The sequence below is a fragment of the Aquila chrysaetos genome, chromosome Z (genome assembly GCF_900496995.4).
Source record: "Aquila chrysaetos chrysaetos chromosome Z, bAquChr1.4, whole genome shotgun sequence".
Classification (NCBI taxonomy): Eukaryota; Metazoa; Chordata; class Aves; order Accipitriformes; family Accipitridae; genus Aquila; species Aquila chrysaetos.
In genome coordinates this window covers 49,260,489-49,284,742 of record NC_044030.1, presented here as the reverse complement: position 1 = coordinate 49,284,742, position 24,254 = coordinate 49,260,489, and the positions used below count along the sequence as shown (strand labels likewise).

Here is a 24,254-nt window from a genome sequence, read left to right as displayed (position 1 = left end):
CTTAGCCTGCACTTTGCTCCACCATCCCACTAGTTATTCATACCAAATTTATTGTTAGATAAATCTGTTTTGTTAGTGGTGCCTGGGAAACTGGAACAGCTTTTTCAGGATATCATCTTCATTATGATTGCTGTCTAGTTTGTAATAACTACTTACTCCTCAATCAAATTAAATAAGATCATGGCTGATTACAAAAAGCAAGCAGTGAACTTGTGAATTCTCTATAATTATCCTCTCTCACAATCAACTATTTTAAATACGTAATTTCTGTCAAACCTGTCATCATAGAAATATCAGATCCATGAAAGCCCTAAGATGGCATTCATAAAATCAGGGAAATACTTCATAGGGTGCAAAGGAAGCTTGTCTGTAACACTAGACCTGACAACTGTTAGCGTAACTGAACTGCGGGCAAGAAGGTGTGCACAAACCCATACATTTTGTTAAACACACAGGTTTAATTTTATCAACTATTTAAAATACACCTCCTATCACTATAAAATACAAATTATGCTACATTTAAATAAAATGTTTTAACACAGTGGCAAAGTAATACACCAAATTAAAGTGGTGCTTTTCTTTCAACTCAACACTTAGCGTGTGTGGTTCATCACATGCCAGCTTGTGTTTCACTAATGTCAATATTATGTGGTTACTACTTTAAGGAGGAAAAAAGCAATGTTCTTCTAAAAAAAAAAATTTTTTAAACAGCACTTCACTTACTGTACCTTTGTTTTACAGGAGGCAGTCTGATGCTTCAAGCCAAAACAATACAGAATTCAAAATAATGGTAAAATTCATTGGTAGTGGCTGATGCAAGTCCAATAGCCCTTTGCCACTTCAGTAGTATAAGCCTGTCTCTGAGGCAAAGAAGTAATGCTCATTTACACAATACTGAAGATCTGAAAAGCTGGAAATTACAGGAACTAAGGTCTGTTGCCATGTTTCTCCTGTCTACTTCTATAACCCCAAACCAATCCTATCTCAACAATTCAGCACATAAAACAGGCTGTGTAGGAAAGATCATTATTTTACCTTGGGTTATCAAGTTGAGTTCATTGCAGAACATGTGAAAAAACATAAGCAGTGCAGTACAGGCTGCTCACTGAACCCAGATCATCAGCACAGCTGGGAAGACCACCGCCACCACCAAAGTGCACATCCTGCACCACGGTGTGGCACCCTAGCTGCTAGAGAACTCAGAAACAAGCGGTCTACTTTCTGTAACTCAAAAGGACTCTACATAATGAGATATTCTTCTTTCCTTAGAAGAATTGTTAAAAGTGACATCTGGCGTCCATGTGTTTTAGAAATTTTGATTACAGTAGTTTTCCACTAGATTCTACACTGATATTAAAGTATAAAAAACCCCAAAACATCAGTGGAACCATGTTCAGTGACTATTATAAAGCTTGGACATTAATCACAACTGCTTGATAGAACCATCAGCTTTGTTTTTTATTCAATGATGAATTTAGCTATGTGGCTGGCATATAGTATATTACCTGTCATTACAAAGACCAAACAGTAGCAAATAGAGCACTTCAATTGTTAATTTAATTCACTCTTAATGAATCACACTATTGTATGAGTAACTAGCAGTTAAGCTTTAAAATGAAAAACATATCTGATTTGGACAATGAATTAATCCTATTCTAGACTCAGATACGCTAATAACATCTATCATAAAGCATATTTAGACTAAACCAGTGCTTGAATATTTGAAAACTAAAAATATAACAGGCACTCACTCACCTTTTGTAAGGTCACAGTGTACTGTTCCCATATCAGCTCTTCCATGCCTGGGGCCTGTTACACACAGAAACCAATTAGTAAAACACAAAGCATACAACTGTCTAAATTAAACTGTGAAATACCCCATTAAAACATTAAAAATAATATGCATATTCTAATAATTTGGTAGAGTTAGTATGAAATGTATGTATTTCAATTAATGATGATTTTTCTTTAAAAAGGAAAAAAATATTAATTGGTCCAGTGTGGTAAAATCCCTTCACATTTCACCAATTTAACAGCTCATTCTAATTTTCTGGAAAAGTCTCATTCAGCAAAAGCATTTAATTCAGATCACACTAGCATTATATAGCCCCGATTCAAATAACACACAAAATACTTAAGGAAGACCTCTCCATTCCAGTATACTGTAAGATTAGCAATTGAAACTGAGGTTTTCAGAACAAACTAGCCTTCAGATCTTTTGCTTCTTGCTCATGTGGAGTTAATTCATAGTGGACAAAACTGAGTATTTAGGTTCCCCTCAAGAAATTAAATTTTACAGGAAAACACAGTGTATCACTATATAGCACTGGTGTATCCATTTCTGTGACACTTCTCAGAAACATTTTTTTCCCCACATTTCCAGTTAAAACTGATCCTGAACTGATCAGTTTATCTTACATGATATAACCTGAAATCTTTCCAACATTGCAGCTTAAAATATAATACAGAATAATCACCCAGCTGTGATGCATCATATAGTACACAGCCAGCCCCTTCAGTGCCTGCCTGCTCTGTAAAATGAGGAGAAAAATGAGCCACAATATTTGATGCACAACAAACATTTCAAAATGCAAAGCATCCACTGCAGAAGAAAAATCCAAGCATTGCATGAGTACGTGTATGTACATACTCAACTATAGGTTTATTTGTTTTTACTGCTACAAGTGGTATTCTTTCTTGGGAAACTAAGAGTTTGCTCAGAAAACTGAAGTTCAGACAGAAGCTCAGTTTTGACTTAACGGTCTTTTTAAAGGCCTTAAAGGCGTTACTGGCAACTAAACTCCAAAACAATAGACAGAGAAGTGACACAAGAAGGGTATGCCTGTATTTTACAGCATCCTCCATAATTCCAGAGTAAAAGAGTTCTGGCAGTACACAGCTGTTTAGCAAGCTATGGATGCTGTTCCTCAAATGCAAAGAACCCCCTGATGTATTCTTCCAGTGAATTCTGAGCATCCCAAAGAGGGACAAGGTTTACATTTTCCATTGCACATTCACTGTATTGAAAAACAAACTTAAAACATAAGTCCTGCTCAGACTTTCTGAGGGAATACACAAAACATTGAGTATTCTTAACAGGAATTTTACAACACTGAACAGTCTTAAATTTCCACCATTCTCCCAGAAAACAAACAATGCTCTCCACTTTCCAGAACATTTTGGGTCTAATTAAAAAATTCATTTATAATAGTTGGAGGAGATGATGGCTTATATTAAAAATAATAGAAGTAAGTATTTCTAAATTTTTACTTGTCTAGATCAGACAAGAATGAGTGGCATTTATAACTGTTAGTATTACAAGATACATGTCTTGGATCAGTGAATTACTCTTCTGAAGCACATGGTGAAATTATTTTATCTGATATTCCTATTTAACCAGCTGACATGTCTAACCCTTCCAACTAGCTGACACTGAACTGTCTCGCTACATATATTCTCTTACACAGAGAACCTTCCATAGGTAAAAAAATTTCTCTTTAACTAAGTGCTGCTTCTGAGCTGCTGTGATGCTGTGGTAAATAGAAGTGACTAGGCTTGCTTGTCTGGCATGTATGAAAATGTGTAAACAGTTTACCTACTACTAACTCTTGGCTATACCATCGCTGCCCTGCTTTTCTAGATGACATTTTTGAGCTCTGCAGAAAACCAGTCTGTGCTAAAGAAGGGCCTCAGTGTCATTTAAATTCCAGTTGACTTCACTGAAGAAAGTTTTAGAAATGAAAGACAGTATCAAATAATGGGTAAAATTTGAAGGACAAGTGGGTGGGTTTAATTTTGTAGAAGCAGGGGAGATGGAAAATCTTTTCCATCCTTCTCACTGTATAAAAGCCTCAACAACCTACACGTGTAGCAAGAACATCACTTAAATTCAGTTTGCACTGCATGCAGTTCTTACCAACACTACCTCCCAGCCTAGAATACTGAATCCAGCTATGTGCAGGCAAAATAGCAAGGCAGGCAGGATGCAATTGACAAGAGCTTACTACCCATAGGGCAAAGAGTAGCACAGTTGCCTTACTTTTCCAGAAACTCTTAACACCAGGTCTTTCAATACACTATCTACTAAGGGAAGGCCTGAGAAATTACTGCTTATTCAGTGTAATACCACAGAAAAAGGACTGAAGAAAGCACCATAAAGATATTGGGGATGGATTTGTGGGTATGAAGCAGGCATGCTTACAGGAATTTCCTTCCAGAAAACTAGGCCTCCCATGAGCAGTGGCACAAGTAAATCTGGTGCACAATTGGAGAGACACATTGTGTAGTAAATCAAAGCACTGTAAACTAACAGGGTTAAGTTTATTTTGCTCTGACAAATAAGTCTCATGGTATCTGGTCACAAAAATAAGTAATACTAATGGAAGAGAAACTAGTGCCTACAGATACTACAATTAAGGTCTTGCAAGATGTTGAGCCTATAGTATCATCTCATCTGTGTCTAGAGAAACTTCCTCATAGTATCAGTGACTGTATCAGGTACTTTCTGTGTAAATTCTGGGGGTTTATTTTTAGCTTGAAACTGTTACTGAACATTAAACAAAAGCTAATTAAATAATTCACTTTAACAAATACTTATGAATTGAAAAGTAATACATTTTTAGAAACTTCTTCTTGGGAAACTGTCTCCCATTTGATGTATGCTATATTAGCAAAGGAAAGTACACTATATACTTGCAAAGATGATTTTGTGCAACATAATTTCCAAGACAGCAGGACTAGTTCTGCCATACTTACACTATGCAGGCTCTGTAACACAGTTCAGAGAATTGAATGGTCACCTTGGAAGCCCATAAGGCACAAAACACATCTGCACTCCCTCAAATCTCCAAGCAATAATCTCTTTAACATTATAAAATGTATTGCTGCTTGCCATTGTCACGATGCTAACCCATACTGACAGATTAATGGAGAAGAGAAGACTGAGAGGGAGGGAGGGACTAAAAAAGTTATAAATTATCAGTTGAGGACTTGATCAAAACTAAGATTGAAATCTCCACCATAATCGCAAAATTCCTGTATTCCACGTCTAATAATACGACTCTCCTCTGAATGCATCAAGTGATGGGTTACAAAAAGCCTCCATCACCTTGCCAATTTCTTCATACTTCATCTGTAAGGAAACACAAAGGGATCCTGAGCAGCCTGTGCATCCTTTATAGGATCGCAATTTCACTGCAATATTGCACACCAAACACTGGAGAGAGAAAGGCAGGCAAAATGGTTATGAACCCCACCTCCAGTTACTAATAGTAACTGTTTTGCAAGTCTACCCAGGTTTCACACAGATAGCAGGCTACCTGCACTAAATGCAGGTTACTGTAATTAGCTAGTCTAAATTCATTAGTGACTAAAGTCAGTCCATTTCTAATTGGAACACTGTAGTCTGGATTTGCTTAAATCTGCCTAATGCTCATACACCAAAATGACAGGTGTTTTCTACATACCCCAAATAGACTGCTTAACAGAATCTTTGGCAGGAAACTAGTCAAAGTGCTAAAATCATCTGTGTGCTATGAACAGGCAGCTGTTGCAACTCTCACTGACAGTCATCAGAGATTTATGCAATTACTTGCAACTGAGAGATGACCAAAGACAACTTCATTCACACTGAAAGAACAAAACCAGAAGACCTGCCATAACAGCTATCTGGCTATAAAACTGAGTTGGAGAGGGGAGGGATATTTGAGGGGAAGGGGGGAAGAAAAGACTTGGAGCAAGATGCAACAAAAAGCAACTCACGTGCCCTTTCAAAATCCCCAACTTTTTGACTGCATGTGACCACATTCTCTGCAGAGCTTGAGCTGTCTTCATTGTTGCAGGATATAATCTGTGAAGGGACGCCGTACATCCCCGTCTTTTCATCTGTTTCCACCACTCAACACGGTTATGTAATTCTAATACAATAGTGGCCTACATACTCGAACAAATCCTGCTGTCAGTTTCACACAGAAACACATCAAAACCACAGCAGGGAAATCTACCAGGAGTTTAACTAACTCTCACTTTAAGAGACCCCAGAAAAAAGCAGTACTGTAATCTTATGGTTTTTTTGTTTTTTTTTAAATTAAGTGTCAGATTGATACATGACAACTTATTCATCTTCCAAGCACATATGGGTTCACCTCACCAGGAACCTACTTGAAACTTTACAGAAAAAAGGCTAAAGAAACACAGTGCAGATTATTTGAAAATTCATATTCTGACTATAATATTTTATAGTAAAAATTACCACTTGACTCCATTATCTTGAGTAATGTTGTGGTTCAGCAGCCTCTATCAAGTCTTAGCAATTTAACTGCCGAATCCAGGAAGTCCTTATGCAGAAATAACTGTATACATGCGAGTAATCCCTTCAACTGCATGTGTACAATTACATATAAACACTTGCAGAACTGTGGACTTGGCTCCAGCAAGCACAAAGGGAAAGAGGAACAAAATTATAATAGCTACAAATAGCAGACACTCCCTCTGCCCTCAAACATTTAGTAAGATATTTGTAAGAATGATAAGCTAATCATACAGCCAAACAGATTACTTAATTGGAAAATAGGTCAAGCTATCCATTCCATCTATGCCACATGAATGCTGTGAAATTTAAGCCTTAAGTGAACTTTTCCCCTTGACTTTATATAAGTTTCACAGGCACTGAACAGATAGGAACACATGCCAACTTCAGTACACAATACTAACCAAAACCTCCATCCATAGATTGTATTTTTCATTACTGGAACAATTTTAACTGCTGAAGAGTAAGAATTCAGACAGCAGTGGAAAATGTGGACCTTTTTTTTTTTTTTTTAGATTTTCCCATTTAAAATCAAGACTGAATTCAACATCCTGTGTTTCGACTGTGACCCCATCTCTGCACTAGCCAGCAGAACCAGGATGAACACATGCTTGCTGCACCTTCAGTGCTGAGCTGCCAAGGGTGAACACTGTTCAGCCTGCGTTGAGAGGGTCTAGGAGAAGCGCACTGACACCAGCCTCTGACTGGGACTTCCCACTTCCACAGCACAAGTGTGGATGTAAGTAGTTTAAGACCATCATCAGAGTTCGGGCAAAATAGTTTAGAATCTCCATCAACATTTCTAAAGAAAAAACTCAATCCTCTGAGCAGACTCACACTCACAGCTTCCAAAACCATGTTTTAAGTTTACGTACTTTTTTTTACAAAACCAGCAAGAAGCAGAAACAAATATAAGGATGTATTTGAGACCTCTCTAGCCCTGTCTTAGCTCTCCTGCTTTCCTCCTCCTTGCCCTGACAAAGCTTCAACAGCACTCCAAATACAGAAATATCACCAAAAAAAGACTGTGATGACACGGAGAACAAAAATGGTGAAACATTGTCCATGAGCTGTAGTGGTTGTAACAGCAAGGACTCTTCTTCCTTGGTTTTAGACTGTCTTTTCTGTAAAGGAAAATGAGAAAGACAGATGGATTGACTCCACCAAGATTTAAAAAGAACCTCAAAAGAAATTTAAAAAAAATAATCAGGAAGTCTAGGAATGTTACTGCAAATTTTCTTGCATAGTCAGAATAGGAGCTGTGAAGAGACTGATGAGTTAACAGAAAGATGAAAGCTTTTGCATTTGGGTATTTCATTTTGGAGGAAAACAATTTCTCTAGGATAGGAATTCCTCCATTCAATTTTTTAAAGTAAAATGGAAAAAAAAAATCTTTTTTTTTTAAAAAAAACAACCCAAAACCCTAACAAAGCACTGTTCCAGACACTGTCTTTTGACTTTACCTGTATGCCACACATCTTTACAGAGGGTAAAGGAAACTAAACCCTAACTTCACCCCCAGCACAAGATTACAGCTGCAATTACAAGCCTTTCACATTTCACACCCATTTGACAGCTATTATCCGCAGACATTTAAAACTGGAACTCTTTTTGAAAGCAATGTCAACTCTAACGAGACACACCCACCTTGGTTCTTTGGGGAGTCTATCCAGACAAGAAAATGTTTGTGAATCATTTGGGGAAAAATAAATTGAAAACTAAGCATGATGATCTGTTCTATAAACTCAGACACTGAAAAGAAAAGCAGAGCTCCCAGAAAACTCAACAGAGCAACCTCAGAATGTCACAACAAAGCCTTACAGAAGGCAGCACCTCTCTACTCACCCAGGTGAAGAAAGATCTTCCTTACCTTGGTATGGTCTCCCCAGCAGAAAAGCTAACTAGAAGTCTTACACCTAGCACTGTCTGTTTTGATCTCTTCCTCTCTAGCCAGCAAAGAAAAACGGTATTTCCTCACACATAATCTAGACAAGGCTGTGTAAGTAAGCAGAAGGGAAACCTGAAAAGGTCTTGTTGGCTCCATTATAGAAATGACACAAAAAAAGAGGTCCTTCCCTTCCCTACCCCCTTCATCTGCTACCATGGACTGAAGCATAAAAACTTTGAAAGCTAAGTCCAGGTTTTCCCTCAAGACAGACTCCTATACTGAAGATGATCAAGAAGTTCAACTGAAAGTCACCCACCTGTAAAGGATGGGGACAGAGGCTCTTCTAGCCACTGATATGAGCAGCCAAGTGGAGGGACTCTAGAGCTGCATCAAGATGTTGGCAGCATACCTGGTCTCAAAGACCAGAAACACTATTAGGATATTCAGAAACTGCCCTCACATCACCTGTCTGCATAAAGACAGCTATGACAGGCAAAATTGGATGGCCCTAGATTTATAGGCATTCAAAGATGCTGATCGACTTCAACTTTTGAGTCACCATACCTGGAGGTATTCAAAAAGCGAGTAGACAGGGTACTTCAGGACATGGTTTAGTGGGCATGGTTGATGGTTGGACTCGATGATCTTGAAGGTCTCTTCCAACCCAAATGATTCTATGATTCTATGATTGATTCTGGAGGATCCCCAAGAGATCCCCTCAATAGACAGTGGAGGCTAAGTGAAATGAGAAGCAATCTGTACAACAGTGTGTGGTGTGAAGTTCAGCTGTAGGCCATAGCCTACTAGGCTATTAAAGATGACTATGAAAAGACAATCACATAACACAAGCTGCATATCCAGAGCCTAGCAAGTATTCTTAATTAACATAGTGAAAAAATGACTGAAGAGGAACAGGACCTTTACCAGCCCTGCAGTAAGGAAGGATGCTCAAGCCACTTTGAAGTAAGAAGGTTCCAACTGAAGTGTTTTCATGAAGTATCTGCATATGGTATGGCAGATCTTTGATTAGGATTGAGGAGGATGAGAAAAAACTATTTACCCAAGGATCTTTTACAATACAGCCAACAACTCACAAAAAAGGAGGTACCTTGTTTTCTACCAATAAATGCTCCAATTCACAGAACCATTTCCTACATTTTGTGTAGGCTCCTGCACCAATACAGCAACCCCCAGAAAAGCAACAGATCATCCTGAAGAAACAGGTTCCCAGAATGATGAATGGCTCAGATTAAAGGAAGAGAAGTGATAAAAAATGGTTTGCAAAATATATCCATCCACTAGGAGCAACATACAAGTGCTCTCCAACAAGGCAGGAACTCTTTTTTTTTTTTTTTTTTTTTCCTCCTAGGGTTGTGAAGGAGAAACACACATAAGGGTCAACTCCATGTTAAGAGATCATCAGCTCTACTTTCATATTCAGGTAAAATCAAGATGGTTGTTAACATCAACTTGGTTATATTATCAGGATGCAGGAAGTTTGAAAAAAGTCACATACTGTACAAGTAAGTATACCTCTGCACTGGAATGACAACTTTTAAAGGAGAAAAAAAGTTTCATGTAGAAATGAGCTGCACAGACAACCCTTTCTTCCCCTTCCCTTCAATGTCATTACACAGAAACACAAACAGAACTGTTCTTAATGGAAAAGAAGTAACAATATCAGAAACTTTTCTTAATCGTATTTCACTTACAAGTTACACAATTTGTTTGCTATGATTTGTAAATTCTATCTACAACAGCACTGGAAAATGCTACATAAGCACAACATGCCTATTCCAGACATTCAAAGACCAATCTTTACTTTTTAAGTTGCATGAAAACTTTTAAAACCATCAAATGAGAACTGTTTACGAGACAATAATTAAGTTTTTTTTGTTTTAATTCTTTCAGGAACTGTTTGAATCCAGGATGACAACAACAGCCACAGTCATTACTTGACACTGTGCTTAGCACTATTTCACTATGATTTTTTCTTCCAGTTAGCAAAACTACTCCTTCTTAAAAAATACCCAGTGCCAAAGCTGTCAGCTGCAGAGCCAAGAGCATAATTCAGGCTTCTTGACTTCAAGTCAAGAAGTGTTGTTCAGTTTTATCCACTGAAAAGTGTTGTACAAGGAAGCAAACACACAGATTTCTTCCATTCTGTTGAACAGAAGTCTCACACCAAAAAAGCCCCTGTAACAGGAAAACAGGGGCCAAACTTCTCCCATTGTGGGAGTTGCAGCCAGCTGACTGAGATGGGGGAAAATTCGAGGGTGGCAGAACTTGCATTCATTTCTACCTCTAGTTGCATTATGACACTCCAAATGTCTTACAGACTGCAAACTAAACTAGAATCTAGTACTATGAAGAACTGAGGAGATGAAGGGCAACAGCACTGTTCACCAGACTACTCAAAATATTATTTGCAAGCACATCTAGATCTCATATGCACTGTAGCCCTGTTACTAACATTCACAGTGTGATGCCCCAGATTTTCTAGTGCACAAAAGCTGTTTAAAAAATACGCCAAAGGAGATGGAAAAAAAGTTGCATACACACAGAAGATCTCTGCTGATCTGGAGCTTTGACAACTTGTGTGCTTTTTAATTCAAAATATATCACTTAATCCAGCTCACAGTATGTCAATGACAAATGATCCTTAAATGTAATGAAGGATATCACACAATCCGCCCATAATAGCAGTCCCTGCACTAGTATTCTTCAAATGGTTCACAGTGATGAAATAGCATCCCCAGTTGAAAGAGGTTTTGCAGAAATTTGCCTGAGGACAGGAAAAAACAGATCAAATTAGAGGCATGGTATCTGAGATTTACAAATATTTAATTATTCTGCAATTCCAAAAAATAAAGGGAATAACAAGTAACCTGGACACAGAAAAGAAGCCAGTAAAGAATGTGGCATTAGGCATCTTTTTGCTGGATTACTGAGTAAAACACATAATCTCTGAATAGTTTTATTTGTTTCAACTCTGTATTAAAGAAACACCTAAATAAAACCAGGGAGGCTGCATGTATAAACACATACACTAGTCTCTCGGGGGATGGGGCGGGGTGGGAAATCAACTTTTTCATGGAAATTTTTATCTGTCCATGCCAGTAAGATACTTCCTAGGAAAACTGTTGTTTTCTATGTGTTTCCTATATTTTTAAAGCCAAATATTTACCAACTCTATTGAAGACTTTCAGAAAGCAGGACGAGCACTTTGAAAGGAAGAAAGGGGAGAATCAGGATTTTCTTAAAACATTTTGAGTTCAAGTCACAGTTCACCTTAGAAATAAAGAATAAAAATCCAAGGTGTTTTTTTCTGTTTGCTTGCTTGCTTGCTTTCTTCTTCTCAGGCTCATTAAGGTTTCCTTCCCTCTAGAAACGAGCACCTTTGGAAAGTTCACAGAAGACCAACACTCCTTTTCATCTTTGGCAATGCAGCTTCCTCTTCCCAAACACACATCTACCTCACAGGCTGGGTATGGTTTCACAAGACAGGAATTAACAACTTCCTTTTGACCATAACAATTTCCACATTCCTCCTGCTCATTTACATGCGGCCCCTTGACTCACTCGATGCATTCTGCTGTTTGGCACTTCAAAGTAAGCCAAAACAGCTTCCTAAAGCATTCAGAAAGCTGCTGTGAGCTTTAGGTGAGCTGAACTGGCTTGCCAAGGAACAGCTGAACACCAGGAGATGAAACAGAAGGAATGTTAGAAAGCTGCGCCTAAGATGAACTCAGCCATCAGATGAAGCTTCACCTTCAAGGATACACCAGGGCAGGAAAGCTAGATTTTATTAAAGGAAAACTTAAATATATAATCATAGAATCATTTAGGTTGGAAAAGATCAAGTCCAACCATTAACCTAACACTGCCAAGTCCACCACTAAACCACATCCCTAAGCGCCACATCTACACGTTTTTTTCAGTATCTCCAGGGATGGTGACTCCACCACTTCCCTGGGCAGCTTGTTCCAATGCTTGACAACCCTTTCGGTGAAGACAGTTTTCCTAATAGCCAATCTAAACCTCCCCTGGCACAACTTGAGGCTGTTTCCTCTCATCCTACCACTTGTTCCTTGAGAGAAGAGACTGACACCCACCTCACTACAACCTCCTTTCGGGTAGTTGTAGAGAGCAATAAGGTCTCCCCTCAGCCTCCTTTTCTCCAGGCTACACAACCCCAGTTCTTTCGGCTGCTCCTCACAGGACTTGTTCTCTACACCTTTCACCAGCTTCGTTGCTCTGCTTTGGTCATGCTCCAGCACCTCAGTGTCTTTCTTGCAGTGAGGGGCCCAAAACTGAACACAGTGCCTCGCCAGCACGAAGCACAGGGCAATCACTTCCCTAGTCCTGCTGGCCACACTATTTCTGATACAAGCCGGGATGCCGTTGGCCGCCTTGGTCACCTGGGCACACTGCTGGCTCCTATTCAGCTGGCTGTTGACCAACACCCCCCAGGCCCTTTTCTGCCAGGCAGCTTTCCAGCCACTCTTCCCCAAGCCTGTAGTGCTGCATGGGGTGGTTGTGACACAAGTGCAGGACCCAGCACTTGGCCTTGCTGAATCTCATACAGTTGGCCTCGGCCCATCGATCCAGCCTATCTAGATCCCTCTGTAGAGCCTTCCTACCCTCAAGCAGATCAACATTCCCTCCCAATTTGGTGTCATCTGCAAACTTACTGAGGGTGCACTTGATCCCCTCATCCAGATGATTGATAAAGATATTAAACAGAACTGGCCCCAATACTGAGCCCTGAGGAACACCACTTGTGACTGGCTGCCAACTGGATTTAACTCCATTCACCACAACACTTTGGGCCTGGCCATCCAGCCAGGAGCTGGGAAATAAAAGCAACACAGAAAAACTTTTCCACTAATAGTGGAAAAGACAGGAAAATGAAAGTTCCTGAGTGGCTGTAAGGGTACTTAAGACTATGAGAAAATATATTCTCTCCTGCTTTTTAATGTATCTTTGATAAAACAACAGATTACTACCCTCATGCATATAGTTTACCCTAGCATATCCTGATAGCCATTAACAGGTCATGTATCTTGTCCATTTGCCCATATTCTAGAAGAAACATTTATGAAGGCTTTGCAGGTATTAATGCAATACTAGGATATAATCTGTTACACAAATACATTAATGTATATTAAAAAGACACTTTTATATACATATATACATGCACTAAATATATCTGTCCCTGTAGCACAGATGAATAGAAAGCAAGACTGCTTCTTTTTGCCTCTCAAGCTGCTTATTAAGAAGGCATACAAGCAGCAGGAATTGCATTTCCACCTCCTACTGAATTTGCAGGGCACCTCATATTCCAGAGGAAACCCACCAAGTTTTTGACAAATTATTTTTGCACAATGCAGACAATCATGCAAGCCAGCAAAAACTCAGAGCCGAGGTTGAAGGTGCACAACTTACAGCTAACCCAGAGAGACACTAGGTGGTGCAGTGTTGCTGCAACTGAGGCACACACTGCTTCCCTGCCCCGTAAAAAGACGTTAAATACAGCATTTCTTCCGAGCTTTAGGAATACAACTTCAGGCTATTGCTTTGGCACACAGTATGGTATTACTGCTCTGAAGAACTAGACTCAACATTACATATCTTCATTTATTTATTTCTCAAACAGGTTGGCATTTGAATGATTTTCACAAATACAATTTGTGTAAGTTAAAAAATTCTCAGAAAGGCCTAACACCTTGTTAGGCCAAAACCCTATTTCAAAACTTCCCTTTCAGACTAAAAATGACAGGAAATGTCATGTTAAAACAAGGTGTTATGTGTTTTTTGTTTTGTTTCTTTAATCTCAAGCACATATCCTACCATCAGTCAAACAGACTGGGTTTTTTTGTTTGGGTGTTGTTTTTTTTTTTTTAAATTCCAGCTTTATTAAGTTTAAGTGCCTTTCCACCACAATTATTTCAAGAATTAATTGCACTGTTTATACAAAGGAAATAAAACTTCTTGGGGAATATGTTTATGTTCTGAAAAGAGAGAAACATCTGGTACTCCAAAGATAAACCATGCGTATTACTCATCAGCCACACCAAGACACCATGGAAATGGGTAGCTGAAAAATTCTAAACAAAATTTTGAACTAATACTACATGACAGTTGCACCTAAAGTTAGAAATGCTACATTTTAGCACTAACAATAAAAAGGAAAATTCTAGTTACATTTTTGGAGTGAAGCTTTTTCTTCCAGACTACAAGTTTACACTTTCAAGAAGTACCATGGGGTCTTTTAAGGTCCTGATTTTGCTGACATAAAGGCATAATTTCTCATTACACCAGAAGAGTCAAGCATCACACACACACTGGAATTTTCTAAAATTCATTCACTTGTATTTCACAATACTTGTGATCTCTGCCAGTAAGAACAACAGTTAATCATTTCAATTCAGTACCCAGAAATTACTTAGGATTGCATGGTGCCTCTTCAAAACTATGATGCTTACTGAACAACTGGTTTTTTAACAACCACCTGTTCCCTCTCTAACTATTGTAAGGGGGTAAATACAAGAGCAGCCACCTGAACTGTTTTGATGGTATGCTACCAGGAGCAGGTCCTCATTTACCTCATTATTGGGGGCAAGGAGGGGGGGAACAGTGAGAAGGGCAAAAAGTAGTATTTACCCAGCAGAGTATAACAAATTCAGAACATGAAACCCAACATAAATTTAAAATGCTTCGCATGCTATACAAATGAAAAATTTACATGCAAAAATTCTAAACTTTTCTGGGATGAGGTGGAAGACACCAGCAGAGTAGTTTACACTCATTACAGCTGAATTCTACTGAGCTTAGATGCATACATATGCATCATCAAAACCCAGTACAATATCCCATTACAAACTAAACAAAAGCCTATTCAAGACAGGGAGGAAAAAAAAAAAGAAGAAAGAAAAGAAACTGATTGTATCCAAAACACAGCTGCAAGATACACAGGTCTTACCTACTGAAAATCTAAAACTCATAAAAAACTATAGCTTAGATCTATTTCAGGAGCAAGTTCCCTCCACTATCTTTTGCCCAACAAAAGTTCTGTTATTGCCCTGGTGAAATTATGCTGCAATTGTTCCAGTGCTTCCCCCAACAGGAAGCAACCAATTGTTCAAAATTTGTGAGGGAACAGCTTCAACTGAAATATGCAATTGCCATTTTGGAGAAGAAAATAGATCCCATTCATCCTCCCTCCCCCCACCACCACCCCCCGCCAAAAAAAAAAGCAAGCAAAAGTATTTTAAATTATTTTATTTTTTAGAAAACAATTTCTGCCTCTTGAAAATAACAGTCTGGGAAGTAACTTTTTTTCATCAAAGTTTTCTTCCTTTTCACATCTTGCTTCACAGAGGAAAGCCAGAAGCTGTTTTTCCCAGGTGTTCTGGGACATGCAGCACGAGTCCAGCAGAGGAGCCTTGGAAGCACTAATTTCCTCTCCCATAGGTGTTGAAGGCGTTCTACAGAAAAGAACAAACCTCACCTCTTGGGGCATGGCATGTGCCCAATCTTGCAATAAAGTAGATTTCCCCACCACCCTTTTTTCAAAAAAACAGCAAGGCTTCAGGAAATAAAAACCTGGAAGCCAAGCAATTACAGGTGAAGTTCAAACTTAAACTCGGTAAAAGGCTGACAGATCAATTATGCTTGTGTATGTAGCATATGTATATACACACTAGAATGTGAAGAGAGTTTATTTGCTGTTTGATTTTCCAGTTTTCCTAGACTTTCACATTGTCACACAGACTAAGGTGCCAATAAGTTTTTTTGTATACACTACAGGAAGGTAACATTACTGAAGGGACAATAAACTTTCAGTTCACCTGATGAACACGAGCTTTAAAGGCTATTTCTGACTTAACCACCCCCATTCACTTTAACTGTAAAACCTAACACATTTCTTTCCAGTCACAGTTTCTGTACCTTCTACTCCTTAAGATATCCATGCAAATGAACTCTCAGAAGCAAAATGCTGGAGCAGTTTGTGCATAAGCTAAGTTCAAGAGGACAACTTTTTGCTTGGCATCATTAAAAACCAAGTTTGTTCTGATGTACTTGAAGAATCAGGATTTAATGGGGAGGTAAATTAAACTCACTAGGTGTGCATAATCAATTTAATTATACTAGATAAACTAATAAAAAAAAGTTTAAGTTAACTATGAAAAATGTAAGTGCAGCCACTATTCCTTAAGTGTCTCATTTCAGAATCAATTATTCTCTGCAGCCAAAACATAGCTTTTAGTCTTGTAGCATCTTAAAATAAAAAATTGAAAGAAAATATCAAAGCACCATATGCATTACATGGTCCAAAGCACTGATTACAATCTTATTCCACTTCAGTGATACACCTTCTACTGCTACTATTTTTGAATGCTTTGGCTGCCTGCACCCATATTCAAATAGCAAACCAACTAGTGGAAGTGACCAACTCTAGCATCAAGCTACTACTGGTGAGAAACTGCATTTCTGCTATTCTATGGTCCTTAGAGACTCTCTGATTGCATAAACATTGTTATTCAACAACTACAGCTCCCGAATCTGAGAAAAACAAGCTAGGTACCTGTCTACTGCTTCCTGTAACTGGTTTTTAGAAGGCCAGTTCATTGCTGGGATACAATCCAATCAGGTCAGCATGTATATTTAATCATCTAGTCATAATGCAAGACAATTCAAACAATGGTACGATTGTTAGTTTCTGAGCTTAGTCCAAAACCAGACTAGATTTTCTTTCCCTGTTAAGGTTTCTAGTATCCTTTGTTCTAACTCTATTAATAGAAGAATGATATGCTGTATTCCTGGAAGCATTTTACTTTTGTTTGAGCATTCCTGTGGCAGTAAGATTACATACTGTCACATTAGCTTTCTTTTCTTGGCTGATGCAAATAAACCTGAATACAGTTCTGCATAATGTGTAAATTTTAATGGTACATTTGACCACATCTAAGACTAAAACCCCATAAAATTCATGCAATGCAATGCATTTCATAGAACTATCAATGCCATATCACAAACCTCACAAAACATAAACATCAAACAGGTCATTGATACACAAGGTACATAAATAAAAGCTTCAAATGCATTTAAACGTCCATAACGCTAAGAACCTAGTTCAGATTTCAGTTTAAAAAAACAAGTTAAAAATTTACAATTCAAATTATATCAAATCTCTATAAAATTAAGCTGTTTTGAGCTTGAAGTCCTATGCTCAACATAATTCAGATACATGCCACAACAAACAGCTTATTAGACAATTCTTAACTGTTTTCTACTCACACTAGTCATACCTCTCCGCATTCCTTTCCTTCTACCACCATACTCCTGCCTTCTTGTGGTCTGACCCACATAAAAGAGCATTATACACTTCAAGGACCTTCTGATGCACAACACAGAAGCAAACCATGACAAAGTGTTCTGCTTTTTTCCCCATCTGAAAGAAAAAGTTATGTACCTGCCTATAGACAAACAAGCCTTACAAGAAGGTAAGAAAAATTTAATCCCTTTTCAAATCACAGTGATCCATGAGTTTTAGTCCATCCTTATTACTGCAGAAGACATTAGGAACATATCTACTGGCTTCTACAAGGTAAAGCAGGAAAAGAAAGCTTAGAAAAGAATGGGAAACAAAGTCAAATTATTACAATGGGCAGAGAAGTTAAGGGCTGAAATTTAATGGTTTAACACCATAACAATGTTAAAATTAAGAAGGCATCATAACAACCTGTTAAACAAAAAGCCACACAAAAAAATGACTAAATATACTCAAGGCATCCCCATATGTCAGACTAGATTATAAGTATTTCACATACACCGAAGGGACAGCAAAGACTGATGTACCAACAGTGCTCTGGTACAGGGCTTTTCACATTTTACCAATAGCTTGACAAGTGTGTTGAGGCACATGACTGAAGATCTCCCCACCTTCATCCCCCACCTTAACCTATCCTTAAACCTTTTAGGTGCACTGGGCACTGAGCACAAATAGCTAGGGAAGCATAATTGGGAAGCGAGTGCATAGCAGTTATTGGAAATGCCTGTAGGCATTCAATTGCAATCAACACTATGTCTTTAAAAGTCTGACCGCAGGGTTTCTGCAGCCTGACCTACTGTAACACATCATACAGAGCTAAAGCACATACAAGTATTTGTCAACTATCAGCAACTGAAAGGGAGTTCCTGCCAAACTACCAAACTACTGGGTTGGGAACAACACCCCTACTTTGACACTAAACTGCAAGACTTTCAGGAAACTTTAAGTGCTAGAAAATTTACAGACAAACTGTAACCATTATGTAGTCCACAGATGAAACAATGCAAGTGCAATTCTACACAGAAACCGGAGTTCTGATGGCTTCATCTAAGGAGCATACACACGTGCCACCTGTGAGCTGTGCTACTGCCACTTCAATTGCTTTAAAAATGTATTGACTTAACTCTATGAACAGAATAGCCAAAACCATAAACTATTTTTTATTTCTGGAATAAAAATTACTTAGGAAAACAAAGTAATAAAAAAATTTAAATTGTTTTTCATCCTGTTCTGCAACTCTTCAAGGAGTTTCTGAAACACTGACTGGACAGAAGAATCCTTAGCCCTGGCCTCTAGAAAAAACCCACACTATCCAGCAAATTTTTGCAGTGCTGGAACACAGAAATAAGAGCAGTCAGTGCCAAGCACTGATCCTGGCAGCAAGCTGCTCAGTTCAATCAAAGGCCAACAATTTGCCTCTCACAGCTTTGTTTGTGGAGCCTGGAATGACAGTCTAGCTGGACATCCTGCGATCACTCCAAAAAGCTCACACTAAGAATCATAAGGGGTGAGAGTCCAAAATGCTTTCCCATCACAGAATAGGCATGCATGTGCAAGGGAAAGATATGGCAGACTGAGTACATACATTATAAGTAATAAATAATGGATAGGTGTATCATTTATTGTAGCTGTATAAGGAAGTCATTCGATCACAGCTGTTTTTTGCACGATTTTTTCTTTTTTGATATCGTGGCTTTTTAACAAGCTTCATTTATCCAAAATTCAGTTGTGAAACACTAATGCAGTAGTCTTAATCAGATCTAGAGACTCCAACAGCAGAATATGTAAAAATATACTGCGCTCTGATTACTTAATAGGGCACAACACAAGGCACAAACACCCGGAAAGTTGCTGACAATCATCTGCCTACTTAGTTAACTGCTACCACTGTAGGCCTTGAAGGAGCATTTTCATCTTTACTGCATTTTTAAGTAACTGGATAGAGATGCCTGGAGGGTTCGTGAAGGCATCTCTCCTGCTGTTTAGTAAGTTAGATGATGTTTTATTCTTACATAGCATCAAGAATAATTGCACGCATATATTAGTTTCACTGTACATTCCAGCTAAGATGCATTCAGGAACATAATTCTGCCTTAAGGCTGGTATATGCAACACATGTCTGTCTTACCAGCACGGATCACGCAAAATTCTTGGCGAGTTCTTCATTTTGATGGTAAGGAATACATTCCAAATATGGTTTTAAAATACAAAGTGATTTTAAGTTCATTTGCAATTTTAACACAGTCATGAATTACACTACACTATTTGGCTCATAAACCGTATACAGTTCGGGTAATTCAAAGAAGAGATACCTGCAGCACCAATGACATCAGCTTCCTAAGAAAATACTGCAACTTAACACCTTGTGTTACACAAAGGACTCAAAAAATGTTTCCAGTGTCAGCTGAATCCTCATTTGTCTTATAGTTCTAATAATCATGAGCTATGTAAAACAGAATTCCTAGTATAGTCATAAACTTTATATTGTTTGCATAGCTTCATTAAGAAAAATAAAGAGGAAACTAGAAATCATAGCTGTAGTAGTATCTCTCCAGATTATTTTTCTGTCTTTTTCCACAAAATAATGAACAAACTGTTGTCTTGACAAAAGAAACAGAATTGTGGCCTCATTAATGACTGTAATATAAGGAATGTAACGAATGCAGGAGCCACACTGACAATCTTTCCCTACTTAAGTTCAGTATGCATAAGAAACATAAGCTTTCTCAGTCTCAAACAATACGCAGGAGGAAAATCAGCCAAAGCTCCCTTTTTGCTGACAGAGAAGCTGCCACTGAATTTATAGCCAACACAGCCTACTCCCATACTGCATGGACTCACAGCTGTGAAACAAAAAGAAGCTGCATCCAAACCATTTAATTCCTATTTCTTTACATGAAAGGCAGACTCTAAAACAACGTGAAGAAACCCATACTCTCGGTAGAGACCCAACAACCCACACTTTTCATCAGGCCAACAGAAGTGTTGTCATTAACTTCAAAAGGGCATCAATATTGATAAAAGCAGGTCCAAAAAATGTTGCTATTTGAGACAAAAGGGAGGAGACCGACAGCACGGTCTACCAGTACACCAGTTGCTGAAATATACTGCAAGGTTTCTTACATCAGGAACCATTCCATACTCACTATGATTTTGTTTAAATGAAGTATTTAAACAATAGCCTTGTAAAGTGTACATCTAAAGAGTACATCTGTAAAGACAAGCCCTGTAACTACTGCAGCTCACGTGTGCAGAGTCAAGCTTTCCATCCATCTTAGGTCAACACATTTAACCCTCATCCCCGAGAGACCCCTGCAAGGCAAGTCATGAACACATTGTCACGCATATTTACGTTTCTCTCACCAGAACCATCAGTAAATGATTACACCTACTTACTAAATGTACTGCAGCAACAGAAGTGTCAAATACAATGTGATGTGTCAAAGAGCTTGCAAGATGGATTCAGAAGACATGAAACAGACAAGTACAGGAGATGAAGGTAACAGAACAAGAAAGCTGGAGCAAGAGTGGGCCATTACCCAGATCAACTGCACAACCTCTGCAATTTTTTGGAAAAAAACAACAATCAAAAAAACCCCAAACCAAACAAGCAAGCAAACAAAAACCAACCAACCAACCAAAAAAAAAACCAACCAAACCCCAAAACACACACTCAGAAAATAATCATGTAAAAGAAAGCATCAACTGGTAGTTCACCGATGGCCAATAAATACCCATAACGTGCAATATGTGATATTGGCTAACACACAGAGGCTCCATACACTAAAAGGATACTTACAGTACTAATTATTCTACAGGCGACAAAACAAACTATGAGGCATAACGAAGTTCTGTTTATGGCTTCTATCCACATTTTGGCGGGGGTGGGGGAGGTGACCACAGGTAAATTCAGTTTCCTGCACGCTGGCGCACACACCACACTGCCTCTCCGGTCCTGACAGATGCTGCTTGCTAGTCCTGGGTGCTTCGTAGCTATATTGATTACTGCAGTTCAGCAACAGGTGAAGGAAAACACGTTTTCCCATAAAAACTGAACAGTCTTTCAAAAGAAACCCCCAAAAGCAGGGGCCAGGGAGCGGGAGAAGAGGATTTTATTTTTCAAACTTGGGAGTTTGTTTCTCCACAGAAACAGGGCTATTTTCGGTTAAAACACTGACCTGCATCCTGAGCGCGACCAGTATTTAAAATACAAAATTATGTTTTCTCTTCCACCGCTCAAGACGCAAGGAACAGGCCGGCGCTACAGAGAGGCACCGAGAGCTGAACACCCCTCTGCTCCCGAAGCCTCCCGGCTCCGAACGGGGGATTTCCACCGTCCTCCGGCTCCAGCGGTGCCACTGGCCAGCCCGAGGCGGTGGGGAAGACCGGAGCAAACCCGAAGCCCGCACTAACCGGGTCCTCCCCCTCATGCCAGCGGCTTCTCCGGCTGAAGGGCGGGTGGTCCCGGCCTGGCTCGGAGGCGCCGCCGCAGCTGCGTTCGGCGGGTTTGAAACGCACGTCAACACCTGTAAGTCAGCGCTACACGCACGCACCCGCTCCTCGCGCGGCGCCACACGCGGCCCCCGCGGCCCCCCCGCCCGCCGCCGCCCCCGCCGCCCACCTCACAGCCCCAGCCCCGCGAGCCCCTCCTCTGCCCCCTGCCTGCTGCGGCGGGGTCCCGGCCGGGGTGGGGGGGACACTACCACGGCCGGGGCAGGGGTGTGCCGGCGGGCGAGCCCGGCAGGAGGAGGAGCGCGGTGGGCGACGGGGAGGCTACCGACCTGCTCCGCCCCCCCTGCGGGTTCCCGTGGTTCGCTCCCGGCGGAGCCCTGCGTCGCTCCCATAGTAACATCGCCGGCCCGGCCGGCCGCCCGCGGCCCCGGGCGCTAGCGGTCAAATCCGCCAGCCTCGGGCATGCTTCTCCCCCGCCTCGACCCTGCTGCCCGGGAAGGGCCGGAGGAAAGCGGTCAGGCCGCCGGCCGGCGGGAGCGGCGCGGGCGAGGGGCCGCGGCGAAGGCCCGAGCGGCGCGGCGGCGGGGGCGGCCGGGGCTCGCCGGGGACAAAGCCGGCACTGAGAAGCCCGCCACAGAGCGACTTTGTACTGCCGGGGCCCGGCCGCCCCCCGCCGCCAGCCAATCAAGCCTGCAAACGCCCCGGGGAGGCGAAGAAACATTTTCATTCTCCCTGGGAAGAAAAGAATTGTTATTCTCCGTTTACAAAAATATTTCTTGTATTCTTGCCCTTGGCAGCGGGCAGTCGCTGACGCCTGCCACAGGGCAAACGGGAGAGATGGGCCCTGTGGTCTGAGACCGGGCAGCGTTTCCGACGTGAGGCTTTCGGACAGTATCCACAGCCCCGTTTTGTCACACCGGTCGTTTCCACCTTTTCTGTTTGTGTGTTTCCAGGAGGACACGGATTTCAAAGCCCCCACACGCTCGATGGCTTCCCCAAGTCCGCAGCCTCGGTTGGGTTTCCTTCCCACCACCTAACAGCCCTTCCACATCAGTCTCAAAGTCAACGCTACTGCTGTCAGTTCAGAGGCTGAATTGCTTGGTTTTGAGGCTGTAATTACAGATTTTAAAAAAGCATGTTCCTGAGGTGAAAGTATTCTCAAGAGCTTGCAGAAATGACTGGTCACTAAAAGCACTAAGTAGAAGACTGGCAGAAGTTCTACCACACTTGCATTCAGAAATAAAGATTTCTTTCCCAGTGCTACTGTCTTCCTGGAGTTATATTATTTTGGGTCGATGAGTCAATACTTGAATCAACTCTTGGAAGGAAGAAATCAAGAATGAGGACAAACTAAGGGAAGAGCTTTCTTAAGCCAACGCTTTAAAAAAAAGAATGCAAACAGCATGTTACTTTGTGTGGCCTACCCTCAGATTTGGAGGCAAAAAGGCAGAAAATGCCAGAGCATTCATCTGGTCCCTCCTCTCAGTTTTACAAGTGAGTGATAACATTCAACTTTTGTTGCAACAGTAGCAGTCCAGTCAAAGTCAAGAGCACTTGGAAAAATTAAGCACAGGGGGCCAGGCTCCTCCCACGTATGGCATTCTGTGATAGCATCTGCCATCAAGAGTTTCTCCAGGAGACACAGCAGGGCAAGGCAAAACAGCGGCCACTCTCTGCATCACTCAGCACTTCTGCGCATCTCGGCAATCTAGAGGCAACTTTCCAAAGAGCTAGTACTAGCTGGCAATATCAGCATAGGATGTTACACCATGGCATCAGCAGAGAAAGTCACTGTCCAATACTTACCTCCTTGAAATGAAAAGACACAATGAAAACAAGCTGGTTTTCACTTTGATAGGATATGGCAGGATTTTGCTGCAGATGACTATGTAGTTTTAGATGAAAGATCAATTTTTGGTTTTAGCTGGATGGCAGTATATTTTTTCAAAGACTGCAGTTGTCAGACGCAAGGTGGGGCAGGGAAAGGAGAAGCCACTAGATCCCAGTGACTGCAGTCTCTTAACACACGTACCAAGTTCGTGGCAGCACAAAGCAGAGCACCAGCCTCCTGCAGCCACCTCCCTCCACACAGGCTCTGGCAGAAGATGAAGAGCTAGGACTCGGTTCCCCCACTAGATGCAGCCTGTTGGGGAGTACAGGTAGTGCCAGTCAGAGCAAAGTAAGGGTCTGCCTATCCTGTTCAATGAGGATTACTTCTTGTTCCAGACAAAAGCTGTGGCTTGGCCTAAAGCCTCCTTTTGGCATGTTCT

At 40.5% G+C, this 24,254-nt stretch overlaps 1 protein-coding gene and 1 long non-coding RNA gene across 5 annotated transcripts in view; one reads left to right on the top strand and one right to left on the bottom strand.

Annotated features, from left to right (window-relative positions):
* TJP2 (tight junction protein 2) overlaps positions 1-24,254 on the bottom strand; it is a 66,290-nt gene that overhangs the window by 23,256 nt on the left and 18,780 nt on the right. For 2 of the 4 annotated variants that reach the window (XM_030003490.1, XM_030003486.2), the window contains exon 3: positions 1,756-1,809. In XM_030003490.1, the coding sequence (XP_029859350.1) occupies positions 1,756-1,800 (45 nt within the window). In that variant the 5' untranslated portion in view covers positions 1,801-1,809. Of the gene's footprint in view, positions 1-1,755; positions 1,810-5,760; positions 5,848-22,313; positions 22,581-24,254 lie in introns of those variants that run through there. The other 2 variants (XM_030003488.2, XM_030003487.1) reach the window with 2 other exon arrangements.
* On the top strand, positions 21,420-23,244 carry LOC115336484. Its single transcript, XR_003921791.1, has 2 exons — positions 21,420-22,060; positions 22,938-23,244. It is a non-coding gene; the product is annotated as an uncharacterized LOC115336484 (long non-coding RNA).